Source organism: Girardinichthys multiradiatus, chromosome 14, assembly GCF_021462225.1.
Source record: "Girardinichthys multiradiatus isolate DD_20200921_A chromosome 14, DD_fGirMul_XY1, whole genome shotgun sequence".
Lineage (NCBI taxonomy): Eukaryota > Metazoa > Chordata > Actinopteri > Cyprinodontiformes > Goodeidae > Girardinichthys > Girardinichthys multiradiatus.
Window position 1 is genome coordinate 31,076,328 of NC_061807.1, and position 16,323 is coordinate 31,092,650.

Sequence of the window (16,323 nt, forward strand, 5' to 3'; positions counted from 1 at the left end):
GCAGATCTGCATGGTAATATTGTAATTATTTAAAGTTTTCAAAGAGAGTTGCATTTGAGTGTCGTCTGTAAAGCAACAAAAACAATAATCATGCTAATCATAGACTGACTACAGAGGCAGTGTATGCAAAGATGAGGACCTACAATAGAAACAACACAAAAACTGCTGCTGTAACAAAAACGTAACAGTCGGGTGATATCGTGTAACTTTAAGTGTTATCATTTAATTACCTGGTTGTCTGCCATATTTACAGTTTTATCCTCAATAAGTGCTACAATATAACCAACGGATTGTTTATTATTAAAGCATGAGTTTACTATTACCAAGTAGTTGCTTAATAATATATAAGTTTCTTCATTCGTTATTAGGGTGTGGGATAACTGTCATCTGTGACTGAGCTGTAATGGGAAGTACTGATTTGAGTTATCTTTTTGTTGTGTTTATTTATTCAAAAAAGGATTAGCAGCAGCCTGTTTTCTTCATTTGCAGGAGTGATAGAAGAGACCTGTATTGCTGCTAAAACAGAAATTCATTTTCATAATTTAGTTTTGCTTATCTTTAAAACAATTCATCAGTCTCATCTTTTCATGTCTTCTTTTATTAAAGTAATAATTCTCCTCCAGGTAGTTGGGGTGGTAAAGGAAATGTTAAGCTTGAATATAATATAAATTGTTTAACATTATAAATGTAATTCATTAATTAAGGATTATTATAAAGGTGCTCTAATGATGTCCATGGATGTTATCTATATACAGTCCAGACAGAGCAGATTGTCAGGTTTTATGGTCAACTGGCAGCTTTCAGTTCAGTTCCTCTTTAAATGAAAGGTACGATGCAGCAGAGTTGCAGTAACTTGGCCGTAGGCATAATGCAGACAGACCCAAACGGAGATGTTTTGACTGCTATATAATTCAAACCAGCACCAAACTCCAAACTTATTTTGCTTCATCACAGCATCTGAAGGTTCCAGTAATTTTCTCCATGACCACCTTTATTTCAGATTTATTTCTGCTCGTCGTTTCATCATGGCCTTGCGTTGCAGTTCCTGTCTGTAGAAGCCAGGTCTGGTCTTTTTATCCTTTAGACATATGTGTCTGTGTGCTGGTCAGCACATGCACCCTGCCAGAAACTGAAATGTTATATTTTTAAGATACAGTACTTCCACTGTTAAGCTTAAGTTGAACTAGTATTCAGGTTCAAATTAAATAGGGTTCCTGTAAACCTTAAATGAAGTTATAAAACAGATTCTCATGGACTCACTGCTCTCGCTCTGTCTTATGTAAGGTGTCTCCTCTGCAGAAATAAGACGGACTGTCAGATGCTTTTGTTATCAAATGAAAGGGGCAGACGGAGACGCAAACTGTCTGCACCAGACGAGGTATTCCATCAGGGATTTCTTTCTGCATTTGTATTTGATGTGGGTTACTGGGTGCATTTCACTGCCAGCAGCTGCTGTGAGCTTTACAGTTGGTTAACTTCTCCAGTCTGACCTGCTGCAGCTGAGGAGAAGGGAGGAGAGCGGCCAGCCTGGCAGTGGCTCTGCAGTGGAAATTCACACCTAGCCTAAGGCTTTAAAAAAAAGTAAACGAGTTGCAAAGAATATTAGGTCTGTGGATACTCTGTTGCACCCGTCAGTGCAGCTCATAATTAAAGCTGGTCACTGAACGTTGCTTTCATGTAATTTTTATTCCTTCTACAGTCATAAACTACTTCAGTCTTTCTGTTCAACCTAAAGGGCTTGGATTCTCGTGAGATTTTCCATGTTTTTGAATTTATTAAAGTTGTTCCAGCCTTGTGTGGCGTTTTATGGTTTTCTTGTTTTGAGCACATGCTACCAAATTAAAACTGCCTGAAACAACCATTTCTCTGAAACCGAGTGCATTTAAACAAGGCAACATTAGGGATTTGATTTATTAACATCTTTGGTTTGCCTGAACAAACTAAGGAAAGGAATACAAACTCCTGTGTGTTTGCCAGAAAACTCTTTGTGATTCATTTCTCCGTACGGGTTACAGTATTTGATTGCAACATTGTTTGAATTGAGTCAAAGAAGGACGTGTTTTTTTTAAGTTAGAGATGCAAAGATCAGAATTTTATAGTGTATTTGTATATTTGTAAAGTTTTGAAATTTCCATGTCAATTTTAGCCAATTATAACTTCTCTTTACTAACCATAACATACGACCATATAAGAACAGCAATAAAAATACTATTTTCTAGCTGTCCTGCCATAAATGGTCATTAATTATATACATAATACATGTTATGTGACAGAAAGGGGTTAAAAGTTAAAAAGGATACAACAAAGGAACTTTACCCTAGTTCAGCCTTCCTGTTTTCTGCTGAAAATCTCACTCTCTTTAATTCTCTTGCTGCCCAAATAAACTTCAGATAACACATTTTCCCTTTGAAAAGCTTCTTTCATCTCACTGCTTCCAGTGAGATTTTAAAGACCTCACTGATAAGGAAAATGGCTAACTTTAAGTGTGCTTTACTGAGCAACAGCATCTACTCTGATGACGGTGGTTGTTGCACATTTGTGTTCTTTCTCATGTAAGAAATGTTGCATATTAAAAGCGTTTTGGGATTGGTTTCTTAACAGCAGTGTCTCCCCTGATCTTTCGCCCTAACAGCTTGTCCACCTGGTACTTACAAACCAGAGGCAATACCGGGAGGATTGACCACCTGCCTGTCATGTCCTGACGCAAAGCACACCTCCCAGCCTGGCAGCACAACCCTCGATGACTGCGTCTGCAAGCCGGGCTATCAGCCAATAGGCATGACCTGTCAGGGTAAGATCAAGCTGCACTCTTGAAGCAAACCTTTTGATATACACAGCATCTGAATTACAACAACACCCTCCAGCGACACTTTCTGTGTGGTTACTATAAATATTTGGACTCAGGCATGATTTTTCCAGGAAAAAGCTGAGAGGAATATATTTTTTTATTTTCTTTTTTAGGCTTCCAGTCTGCAGTATTTAAACTCACTAAAAGTTGCACCAATGTTAAACACAAAGATAATACCATATTGTATTTTCTGGTCATGGTGCCTCCGTTGCATGTGTCAAGGTTTATTATTATTCAAAACAAATGCTTCTTTGTAATGTATTACTTCAGAAAATTTATCTTTTGCATGAAACCCAATGCAACTTGAGTCCACTTTAAATAAAATAATACAGAAAAATAAAGTTACCTAATTCCCTCTTTACACTGAACTAAAAGCACACCACAGCATTAAATAACAGCAACAAAGTGGGTGGTTTCTGAGAGTCCTGGACAGCTCAAGAACACCATGTGCTACCTAATAGGGCTGATGATGCGCCAGAGTTTCCAAACTGTTTTCAGCCTACACTAAATATCTGTGATGAGACTGTGGTGGCAGCATACCTGGGTCCTGGGTGCTTTGTGGAGGAGCCTAGAAGCAGCAGTGCTCACACCGAGCTGGTGGCTTTTCAGTTAAGTTACTGTTGCACCACATTGCACGTTGCGTCCTGCCACTGGCTGTAACAAAATGGATCTCTTGAAACTGCTGAAAGGAATAATCAACAGAAAAATTTTAGAAAAAAACTAGCAATGCTCAGGCACTTTGCATATAGAAATATGTATGCACTGCTCTTCCTTTAGAGTAGGGCTTCCAGCTGGGAAGAAGTGCACACATCTCCAAATTGTGTATACAACCCCTGGCAAAAATTATGGAATCACCAGTCTCTGAGGATGTTCCTTCAGTTGTTGAATTTTGTAGAAAAAAAACAGATCACAGACATGACAAAAAACTAAAGGCATTTCAAATGGCAACTTTCTGGCTTTAAGAAATACTAAAAGAAATCACGAAAAATAATTGTGGTAGCCAGTAACCGTTACATTTTAAGAACAAGCACAGGGAATAAATTATGGAATCACTCAGTTTTGAGGAAAGAAATATGGAATCATGAAAAACAAACAAAATAACACTCCAACACATCACTAGTACTTTGTTGCACCACCTCTGGCCTTTATAACTGCTTGCAGTCTCAGAGCCATTGACTTAATGAGTGACAAACAGTACTCTTCACCAATCTGACTCCAGCTTTCTCTGAATGGTGTTGCCAGATCAGCTTTGCAGGTTGGAGCCTCGTCATGGACCATTTTCTTTAACTTCCACCACAGATTTTCAATGGGATTGAGATCCGGACTGTTTGCAGGCCATGACATCGACCTTATGTTTCTTTCTTCAAGGAATGTTTTCACAGTTTTTGCTCTATGGCAAGATGCATTATCATCTTCAAAAATGATGTCATCATCCCCAAACATCCTTTCGATGGATGGGATAAGAAAAGTGTCCAAAATGTCAACCTGTGCAGATTCGAGATTCATCACTGAATATGACTTTCATCCAGTAATCCACGATTGCCTTTCCTTAGCCCATTGTAACCTTGTTTTTTTCTGTTTAGGTGTTAGGGATGGCTTTCTTTTAGCTTTTCTGTATGTAAATCCCATTTCCTTTAGGCGGTTTCTTACAGTTTGGTCACAGACGTTGACTCCAGTTTCCTCCCATTTGTTCCTCATTTGTTTTGTTGTACATTTTCTGTTTTCAAGGCATATTGCTTTAAGTTTTCTGTCTTGACGCTTTGATGTCTTCCTTGGTCTACCAGTATGTTTGCCTTTAACCACCTTCCCATGTTGTTTGTACTTGGTCCAGGTTTTAGACACAGCTGACTATGAACAACCAACATCTTGTGCAACACTGCGTGATGATCTACCCTCTTTAAGGAGTTTGATAATCCTCTCCTTTTTTTCAAGTGACATTTCTGGTGTTGGAGCCATGAATTATGTCAGTCCTCTTGTTGCAGCAGCTCTCCAAGGTGTGATCACTCCTTTTTACCTGGACACTAACGAGCAGATTTAATCTGATGCAGGTGTTATTGTTTGTAATGACAATTTGCAGGGTGATTCCATATTTCTTTCCTCAAATTTGAGTGATTCCATAATTTATTCCCTGTGCTTGTTCTAAAAATGTAACTGTTACAGGCTACCACAATTATTTTTCGTGATTTCTTTTAGTATTTCTTAAAGCCAGAAAGTTGCCATTTGAACTGCCTTTAGTTTTTTGTCATGTCTGTGATCTGTTTTTTTTCTATAAAATTCAACAACTGAAGGAACATCCTCAGAAACTGGTGATTCCATAATTTCTGCCAGGGGTTGTATAAGCTGGATGCTGAAACATGGAGGGAAGCTCCATGGGAAGTAGTCCATTGGTAGGCTGCCATTCAAATGTTTATTTGTAATGCTCTAAAAGAGAGACCCTAGTATTGTATTCAGCGAAAAGGAGAAAAGGGGTTATAATGTGACTCATCATAAACTGATACAAGTCTCAGGTTGACCTCACATTAACCAGTACAAATACTTGCAGATGATGGATTTTGTTGGTCTGACTTCTACTGGCAGCACAGAAAGCTTCCTCACTTGAATCCTCTCATGTAACCGATAAGTTGATCAATATACTGACAGTGTTTTCCACAGTAAGGCTGAAACTTATAATGAAGGTACAGAAGCCTCTCTTATATATATGGGAAGTACTATAGATTGTGAGGAAACATCCTCACCTTATGAGGACCTTCTTTTATTTTATTCTCTTATTACTACTTGTTTTTTACCTTGTTCTTCTTTGACTGCACATTTGCCTAACTATCTGCACCCTACTTGTGTGTTACTAAGAGCTGCTGTAACAAGTTTAAGGAACTATACCTGAATTCATTTTTGTCTGGTTAAGAAATGTGATTTATGATGCATTATGAACTAAAAAATTTACTTTCATAATAACAGTTGATGAATTGATAAGGAATCGAGCGATTCCAGTTTTTTTTTTAGTAGGAATAAACAGTGAACTGGGGACAACACGGGACGACTGTTCTCTGTCAATGGCAAAATGAGGGGCGGAGCCTTTGCTAACCAGCAGCTCCTCTAGCGCGTGCTCGACAGGGTATGTAAACAGAACTGCATGCTTGCAGAAGCACGAGGGAAGGTAGCGATACCTCCACTGCCTAAAATATCATTTACCCGAGATGTAACCATTTTTATGTCAAAGAAAACGAGGTCCTTTGATGAAGCCTTGTTTCCTCCGGAGGACCATGCACGAGCTTGAGGCGTGTGTTTAGTCTCCATGACGACTCGGAGGAGACCAGGAAGGAGAGAAGGAGGGTTTTTCTTGGGGAAAAACAGTTGGGGGCGGATGAGTGGGGGCGTATTCAGTTGAAAAATCTAAATCTGTAAAAATTCTGAGTAATTTTGGTAATAGCTGTCGGTTTCACCTGCAGGTTTCCAAATAACTGATAAAGAAAGGAGCAGTATAAAAAAAAAAGGAAAGGCTAGTGTCAGCAGTTCAGCTAACTGACTCAGAAATTATGAGTAACAAGATTGGACACAGGATATTTTTTCTTGTTAAGTCTATTTATTAGTAATTAGACTAATGTTTAAAGTGAGTTGTAACTTTTCTGACCCTATTCTACCTAATAAAGCATTTTGGTTTTTTGCCTTTGCAAAGGTTTGATGGGGCTTACACTTTAAACCAAATTGTTCTTCTCACTCATGGTTCGAATCTGTGCAGGATTAGGGATAGGTCCATTAATTTCTCCATTATGAGATCAATAAAGTCTATCTTATCCTGTGCGGATGTGATATTTCTGGTGGTTTCATTGTGATTGTGAGGCAGGATAGCCGAGAAAGCTGCAGGTGGGTACTAGGGGCAAAGTAGAATCACTCATGTGATCATGCATCATTTCAGAATTTTTGGAGCTCCTGAAGTTTGCAGTGTTTTTTTCTTCCAATGTGAAGGGAACCTGAAGCATAGTAGCAAATGGTTCAAGATTACGTACCCATAGCAAAAAACGCAAACATTATTAACTGAAACCATTCAGGAATATAAAACACCTGATAAAAAAACTGTATTTTGCAATGATTTGTTCTGTTCTCAGTAAAACAAGAAAAAAGCATCTGCTGTTCTCTTAGTTGTTATAGCACATTATGAGGGCCTCTAATAAAGCAGTGCAGATGGATCATTAAAAACTTCTTTCACACAGTTAGAATCCTCAGTTAAAGGGAACAAAACCAACTTCAGTAGATACTCTTTTCACTTTTCCTCATAAGTATAAGATTCGGGCGGCCCTTATCTCTGAATTTGCATCCAGTATTATCATAACCTGCCCTATCGTTTGAAGAATGAGCCAGAGACCTTCATCTTCATTTTTTTTTCTTGCTCTGTCAACATAGATAAGAGGGTGAAGCTTGACATGCAACATTCTGTTAGTCTCTTTCTTACACTAGAAACTGTAATATTTTATTCACGCCTCGCCTCTTTTGTGCATTGTAGACTATTTTAGTTCAATCAAGTGCATCGTTGACTTTTTAATTCTCCTCTGATCTTCTCTTTTAGTGGTATACTGCCCAGCACAGACTCCTCCAGAAAATGGCTTTTTTGTCCAGAATGTGTGCAACAACCACTTTGAGGCTGCCTGCGGGGTTCGATGTCAGCCGGGTTTCGAGCTTCATGGAACCGGTATCAGACTGTGTCAGGCTGACGGCTCCTGGTCAGGGACACCTGCGAGTTGCAGAGGTAAGGAACACATCTGAGGTCTAATCTTTAAAAAATAATCCTGATTTATGGTCATCACATTTTATTCTTGTAGAAACCATTTTGGTTTCTGAAAGGTTGAGTGGTGGATCATCATTCTCTCCAGGACATGACAAAACAGACATGATCCCGCCTCCTTAATTCAGTTCAATATTTATTTCACGCAAATTCACAGCACATGTTGTCTCAAGGCACTTTACAAAAAACCAAGACAATTCAATCCAATCATGCAGATAGATTCCAAGTGAAGTACATATATTCCAGTTTGATCCCAGTTCAAACAGTGCGGCCAGATTCAGTTTATCATTCAAAATGGTTAGAAAGTTTTTCTATCTAAGGAAACCCAGCAGATTGCATCGAGTCAGTGTCTTGCAGCATTCACTCCTCCTGGAAGAGCATGTTGCGACTGCAGACTTTCACCATAAGCAATAACAAGTACTATATAATTAGATATTATTACCACAGTTAGGCTCACAATTATTCATACCTCTGGCAACTTTAGATTTAATGTAACCATTTAATTTTTCACACCGTTTTCTCGTTTTCTTCCGACTGTAAGTAATATTAATGTTTTGGAGCAGCCCAGCCAGAGTCCAGACTTGAATCTGATAATGAATCTGTGGAGGAAGCTAAAGCTTAGGGTGATGGCAAGGAGGCCTTCCAACCTCAAATTTATGGAGCTTGTCACCAAAGATAAATGGTCAAAAAAAGCTTGTCGGCAATTATAAGAAGCATTTGATTGCTGTAATGCCATTGAAGGCTTTTCTGTTTATTATTGAGAAGCATATAAATAGTTTTTGAAATGCATTTTATTATTATTATTTTTTAAATGCAAATAAAACCTCAAGGTCATTTGTTTGTGAACTGCTACTCCTTTGACATTGTGTTACTTTTTAGGTCATTTCCAATCAGAAACAAACTTTTCAGTTGAAAAATCTAAATCTGTCAAAATTCTGAGTAATTTTGGTAATAGCTGTCGGTTTCACCTGCAGGTTTTCAAATAACTGATAAAGAAAGGAGCAGTATAAAAACAAAAAGAAAGGCTCAGAAATTATGAGTAACAAGATTGGACACAGGATATTTTTTCTTGTTTAGTCTATTTATTAGTCATTACACTAATGTTTAAAGTGGGCTGTAACTTTTCTGACCCTATTCTACCTAATAAAGCATTTTGGTTTTTTGTCTTTGCAAAGGTTTGATGGTTTTTTAACCATCTAACACTAGATATGGTCTCTATTTTTCAAGGCTCTAGACCTTGTGTAGGAGCATGGACAAAAATAGATATTTGCACCGTAAAGGTTGCTGGCCCATGGTATGTACTTTGAGAACCACTACTTTACACCCGTCCCAGTCATCTTACAAGCTGTTTGGAGCAGTCAGCAAACATGCAATGCCCCAGGACAGACAGATATGTGCAAAAAGCTAAATTTACTATGATTATGAGATAACTTTTTCCATTACAACTGAAACTAAGAAAAGTGACAGCAAACTAGCAAAGTAAAGTGATTTTTACTAATCAATATAAAATGTATTTTTGTTGAATTTCTTAAAGTCGGTGGCTTAAGTCACTGTAAGATTTTCTTAAATGTGATTGAATATAAATTAAACTAAACTAAAAGGGATGCGATTTTAATATTTACATTATCCATACTATATGCAATAGGCCTGTACAGTGGAGCAGTTGTTAGCACTGTTGCCTTACCTGTTACATGTTGACTGCCAGCTCTGAATAACCCTTAGATGTGGGTGTCTGCATGCATTATTGTCGACCTATTGATTGTTCAAAAGACCATCACCCCCAACAACCCTGCAAGGATTAAACAGGTATTGGAAATGGTTGCATGAGAAAAATCTGCAACGCTCGCGAGTCCAGTGATTCTGTCTGTCAATGTTCAGATAAGATTACCTTACAGCATGTTCTGTAAACTTTCTCATTTAGCTCTGACACCATAAAGCATTGCAGTGCTTTTCTATGTATGCAGTTCTGACTTAAATTGTGAAAATGAAGGATTAAAGCTGTTCTGCTATGCTGATTTTGTTGAGTCTCCGATGATTCAAAGCAAGTGGGAGTTAAAATGTATCCATAAAGAATCCCACAGCATGGTCTCAGCACCCTGCATGTGTTTTTAGACTGGGTGACAAGTTAACGTTTCCTGGAGATTCCACCTCTTTTAGCCCTGCCAGATGGTGCAAGGAAGAAAAGTAGGGAGGTTTCAATTAAACAGAGACAGAGTTCATGGTGGAGTGACCAACAGGAGGAACAGATAAAAGTAAAAGTTGAACCAAGCAGGAGCAGAGTGGGGGAGTTTCAGTAAGTTGAAGGAAAAGAAGGGGGAGCTCCACAGGTCAAGAGATTAATGAGGAAAATGCTCATTTTAGCAGAAAGGCTAAAGGCAGGGTGACTCATTCAAATACCAAGACACTGAATATGTAAGGGTGTGTGGTGAGGATTTATAGTATGTGGCTTTGAGTATATATTTTCTAAGTGTGTGTGCATATGTCTGCTTGTATGTGTTCGTCTCGTCCTTGCCACAAACTGTAGGACCTCCCTGTTAGTTAGCCCTGAGGGAGAGGGGTCTCATCTGAACTGCCTGTCTGTCTATGGGTAGCGATGAGAAATAGCACACCGCACACCCTGTACCAGACATCAGCATAACTCAGAACAGACACACACACTAGGAGTTTTTTTCCTTTATTTTACAGGGACTTTCACAGTTTTGGTTAAATTATAGGCCCCAAGTTATAGCCAAAGATGAATCATTCACGTATTCCACTCCTCTTGTGAGTTATGAGTTGCAGTATCTGAGTTTATCTGCTACATCTCACTTTCAGTGTCAGCGAATTATGCTCTGTTTGAAAAATAAACTGAAGTTTCCTTAGAGAAGCTTACATGTGCGGTTAGCCATAAGATTTCATTCAGGCGTTGATTTCTTATCTAAGATTCCAGTATATTTCCTGTGCTTGACATGTAATTACAGGGTGCAGGTTTCCCATTTTCAAGACTGCTTATATCAAACAAACCTTAATAAATAAATAATGGTGGAACAATAGATCCAGACACAGGTCCAGTTTTTGCAACAACAAATAAAACAGCTTTTGTTTCACTCATCCTGGTTTGGATCCTCATGTTTATTGTCTTTTGACCCTTTCAGTGCGCTCCTGCCCGCCCCTCTCCCGGCCCCAGCACGGCCTACTGCGGTGCAGCGACGGTGGGGCGTCCTACAGGACACAGTGTCAGGTCGGCTGTGAGCGAGGCTATAGATTAGAGGGAAACTCCACAGTCACCTGTCAGGCCAACTCCCAGTGGAGTGGACTCCTACCTCGGTGTGTGGGTAAGCCTTCACATTTCTATTCACTGTCAACTCATTGTGTTACAACAGAAATAAATCAGATCTCAAGGTTTCATGAGGTAAATTATTTCATGTTTACCATATGGATATTTTAACGCTCAAAAGTAAAATTTGACAAAAGTTTTAACTTGAGTGAACCTTCTGTGTATTTAGCGTAGGAGTTGCGGTGTTCCACATTTTGCCGACATCCAAGTACAGGATTCGAATGTACTCGAAACGCTTCGGGGACAGTTTCCCTCAAGAGAAACCTGTGAAGGTGGTCTGGGATGCTTTTCATCAGTTTAGCAGTCTGAACACAACCTGAACTAAGACACACTAAAAGACCACCCACTGATGCAAAGTCTCAAGCAGAAGAGTAATTAGCTGAGCGACACCCAGTACACAAGTTTATAATGAAAAGGTGATTGTCAAAAAGTCAAAATTGTTAAAAGAGACTGCTGCTTAGTAGTTAAAAATGATAAAACATCCATCTGATGTTTAAACATTTTAATAAAGTTCCTGTAGGAATTCTCCTCAATTATAAACTATATTTAGGAACACAGGATTATATAGGATTGATCAGTGGATATCATGATGCACTATGGGTAAAGGAGTTTTCTTATATTATTTAGATTTTTGTTTAGATTATTTTACAGGCTGTGAGAACCATATATTTTCTTTATATTAATATTTGTGTGTAATGTCTATCACCAACAGTCATGTAAGCATCAGGTATTCCCTGGGCCGATCACCAGTCCGTCACAGTCTAACACACTGGACAAACAACCATGCGTACACGCACTCAGATCTAATTTAGAAGGGCCAGTTAACCTAACAGGCACGTCTTTATTCTGTGGGAGGAAGCTGGAGTACCCGGAGAGAACCCTCAAATGCTGGGATAGAACACCCAAAATCAATGCCCAAAAGTCCCAGGCTGGGGTTTGGACCGAGGTCCTTCTTGCCGAAAGACAACAGCGCTAATAACTGCATAACCGTGGAGCCCTGCTGTGTTAACGTTGTTGTTAAAAGTCCATTGACAATCACATTAGCTCTAGAGCAGTGAGTCACATGTTGATTCAAGTAAAGATCTGCAGAGCTGCTATCAGCTGCATTTACATGCTTCATTGATGCTGGTTGAAATCTTTGGTGTCTGTGTGATGACACTGAGCTCTGTGTAGTCCCACTTATTTATCTTTCTTTACTCATTTAATACTTGATTTGTTCAGCTACCTGAATGAGCTCAACAAGATTTTTGTATCATAAACAACTAAACAAAAATGCAGCATAGCTGAGTCTGACGGTGAGTTGATATCTGAATAATAACAGTGTTGGTGGCGTTAAGAAGATTTTAAGGTGAAGGGTCTTATTTAAGACATCTTACTTGCATCTGAATTGCCCAGGATGCAATACAATGTCAGGTTTGTTCACGGCCAAAGAAAAGGTGTGCTGAACTTGAAGGATAATTTCCAAGAAGACTTGAGGTTGACAGCTGTTTTGACATAGGATCACTCTAAAATCACCTTTTCTCATCTTTCTTTTTATTTACACCAATGTGGATGCTACGTTCCAGATTGACAAGTAGAAAAAAATAAGATTAATTCACATTTACCTTAGAAAGCTAAAATCCCTGTGCTGCGTAGAATATAGATAGACAATTAGTGCTTGATGCACCCATCCCGGGTTTGTCTCTCATCCTCAAAAAAAAATCCTTTAGTTTCTAATGGCACATTATTTTTATGTACTGTACGTTGAAGTCTGATATTTATCAGGTATTTATTAAGTTAGTAGCTAATATTTGTTTTTTTAGGGACAGCAAGAATATCTGAACAAACATTTTAAAAATTTAAGCATTAATGTCCCATCTAAAGAACTCTGAAAACCTATTTTTATCACCTTCCTCTTCCTAAGTCCTTAGGTTGCCTGCCTCTCGAGTTTAATGAGATTACGTTCCTTTGTTGAATTTGCACGAATCTTCTCATTAAATGTTTGCAGTCCGGAGTTCTCTAGCAGTACATCATTCTTGGAACCTGACATGTAACTATAAGCTCATATAAATAATGCAATTCGCTGAAGCTCACTGAAACATGTCTGCCTCACAAAACCCAGAGAGAATTTATCAAACGAAGAAGCCTGAAATAACACATGATCTGTATGTTTCTGCCATAATCATGTGGTTTTACACACATATGTAAACACACGTGCACAGTGGCTAAACATATGGTGTATATTTGGACCCATATTCGCTGAAAGATACATCTGTTTTCTCCCAGCAAACTCATGCGCATTCAAAATTGCTCACACACTTTAAAACTGATAGTTAAGTTAAAATAGTTGCACACACTCGTGCCCACCACAAAGAGCACTCAGGTCAGGCACACAAACACACAAAAAAGGGGACAGTGTGAGAGTGTTCAGCCACAAACCTCCGACCTTACTGCTCCGGCTTGCGCTGACGCACTGCCAGACAACCAGCTTGGTGAGCTATTTAAAAAACCCAAGCCAACTGCATGCGCTTATCGATATATCCCATCTCTGCTGCACTGTACTGACTGAGATGGAGCTTGTTTATTTATTCATTTAGCCCAACAAACTGTCATAACTTTTTTAACACAGCCGAGAAGCCTCTGTGGGCTCCTGATTCAGCTGGCTGGATTGTTTTACTGTTTGTTTGTGCTGTGGTGAAAGAGAAACTACTCATCTGGCAGTGGAGGAAACAGAGATATTTTAGTCTGTTTGAAATCTGACTTTCTGAATATCCCTTAGAGTTTTCTCTTTTTACCCTACAGCTATGGCCAAGGAAATACAAGTACAGATAGAAAGAGGAACATATTATCATATTAAAGCCACAGAGATCAGAGATTGGTTCACGGAGGCTACAGCTCCTGAAGCAAAACCCAGATATCACTGTCCCCTAGCGACTCTAAGGAGCTCTTTCTAGAAGACTCCAAGGTGTTCCAAGGGCAAAAGAGATATACACTGATCAGGCATAGCATTATGACAGGTGAAGTGGATAACACTGATAATCTCTGCTTCACAGTACCTGTTAGTGGGTGGGAAATATTTAGCAACATTTTGTCCTCAAAATCAATGTATTAAAAGCAGGTCAATGTGTAGGCATGAAGATTGGAGATAGTTTGACAAGGGCCAAACTGAGATGCCTAACTGGCAGGTCCAGAACATCTCTAAATCTTCAACTCTTTCGGGGTTGTTCTGGTCTGCCTTGGTCAGTATTGATCAAGAGTTGTCCAAGGATTGTGGGGAGGGAAGACTTGTGATCCAACACACAGCCAACTGTAGCTCAGATAGCTAAAGACGTTCCTGCTTGTTCTGATAGAAAGGTTTTGGATTACATAGTGTATTGCAGTTTGCTGTGCTTGGGGCTGCATAGGTGCAGACCTGCCAGGGTAACCATGCTGACCCACATTCATCTCCCAAAGAGCCAACAATGGGCATATTAGGATCAGAACTGGACCACAGAGGAATAAAACAACTTGTCTGATGAATCATGGACATGGCTTGTTGTAGATAGCTTACTTTGGAAATGATTGGTGCCAGGATGAACAATGGGAAGAAAGCAAGCCAGTGGAGCCAGTGTGATGCTTTCGGCAATGTTCTGGTTGCGCCGTGACTTGGCCTTCAGTCTCCCCAGATCTCAATCTAATTCAGCATCTGAAGGACGTGCTGGACCCATGGAGCCCCAACCTCATAGTTTACAGTACTTAAAGGACCTGCTTATAACCTGCTCACATACCACAGGGCATCTTTAGGTATCTAGTGGAGCCCATGCCTAAATTGTTTTGGTCATAATGTTATGCCTGATATGTGTATGTCCCTCAATTGAGTTCTGGGTCTCTGGCGTGGTTTTTCCTTTTAGTGCGGCGTGCCCAGAAAACCTCCAAAGTGAGGTGCCCACTAAGATTCTTGATAAGATGCACAAACCATCTGAAATGACTCTTTGATCCTGATCTTAGTTTTGATCCATATCTCATGACTATCGATGGGTGTCAGAGTTTTGATAGACTACTATATTACTGTATAATCTGTGTCCAGATTTCTGCAGAAAAATACCCCAGTCTTATCTATCTCCCGCTCCATCCAAACTTCACATCTGAACAAAACAGCATGAAACTAATCTCTGTATTTTGATGGAGCAGGCCACCTATTACTGGTTGAGAACATGACCTCAGACGTTAGTGGACCTGATTCTCATCCCTGCTGCTTCACAGTCTGCTATGAGTTGTTCCAGTACATGCAGAGATTGTGGTTTGAAGATGCCAACAGAAACACATAATCTGCAAACTGCAAATAAGAGAGTTGAAGCTTCCAAAGCAGAGCTCTTCCTCTCCACGACTACACCTTGCGATCCTTTCCATGACAAATACGATTTAAGGCAGCCCTTGCAGAGTACAACCTGTTCTGGGTGCAAGCTTTAATTTATGCTGAGAATTTGGACACGTCTTTTATTTTGCTTATCCAAAGAGAGGCTATACTTTAAACATATGGCTGACATCCAGTACTTCTGCTGCAGCCCCACAAAATGTTTTGTGGGACGCAGTCCTAAGCCTTCTTCAGATTCACAAAACACGTGAACTGAACATCCAAAGTCTCATAATTCTCTCTTCTACTTTGCGAGAAAAAAGTTCTAGTCCACTCATTGACTGTTTCATGGCCACGATAAAAGCCCGGCTGCTCATCCCGAATCCAAAGTCTTGCATTGGGATGTAGCCTCTTTCCAACACCCTACTGCAAGTTTTCTCAGGAAGGTTTAAAGCAAGAATTTATCGAACAGGAAGTAGTAAGATCCTCCAAATCATTCACTTTTCATTTACCTTTTTCCTCATATATTGCTTTCTGAAGTAGCCCTGGCACCAATATAGAGGGACATACAAGATCTTGAACATTTTTCATGTGCAAAATATTTCATGCAACATAATCACCTACATTGTGCATTAGAATGAATTTTCCTGTTTTATCTACCCAGAGGTTCATTGTCCCCCCATCCTTAACCCAAAGAACAACATCTTACTGTCACCCCCCGCCTGCGGGAAAAGAGCCATATCACCAGGCTTCATTTGTCATATCACCTGTCGCCAAGGTTACAGTCTCCAGGGAAACAGGAGGGCAGCATGCCTGAGCTCTGGGAACTGGACCACTAATGTCCATAAAGCTGTCTGCAAAGGTAAGAAAATTGCCCTTTTCTCTACAGTTAGTATTAGGTTAGAGGTCATGGAAGGTTAAGCTGTAACCTGGCACTGAGTTTAAAACAGTGATGTGAAGGATGCTGAGGTCAAGACATCTTTCTGACACAGGCAGAGTTTTGTTGAGGCAAGTTTAAGTTGGGGTTTTATTTATTTACTGATTTACAGGAACATTTCAGTAAATTAGAA

General features: G+C 39.5%; 1 protein-coding gene across 1 annotated transcript in view; it reads left to right on the plus strand.

Annotated features, from left to right (window-relative positions):
- Nucleotides 1–16,323, plus strand: part of svep1 (sushi, von Willebrand factor type A, EGF and pentraxin domain containing 1) — a 124,562-nt gene that overhangs the window by 64,096 nt on the left and 44,143 nt on the right. The window contains exons 5-8 of the mRNA XM_047385542.1: nucleotides 2,633–2,791; nucleotides 7,410–7,589; nucleotides 10,760–10,939; nucleotides 15,918–16,115. Coding sequence (XP_047241498.1) covers nucleotides 2,633–2,791; nucleotides 7,410–7,589; nucleotides 10,760–10,939; nucleotides 15,918–16,115 — 717 coding nt within the window. The remainder of the gene's footprint in view (nucleotides 1–2,632; nucleotides 2,792–7,409; nucleotides 7,590–10,759; nucleotides 10,940–15,917; nucleotides 16,116–16,323) is intronic.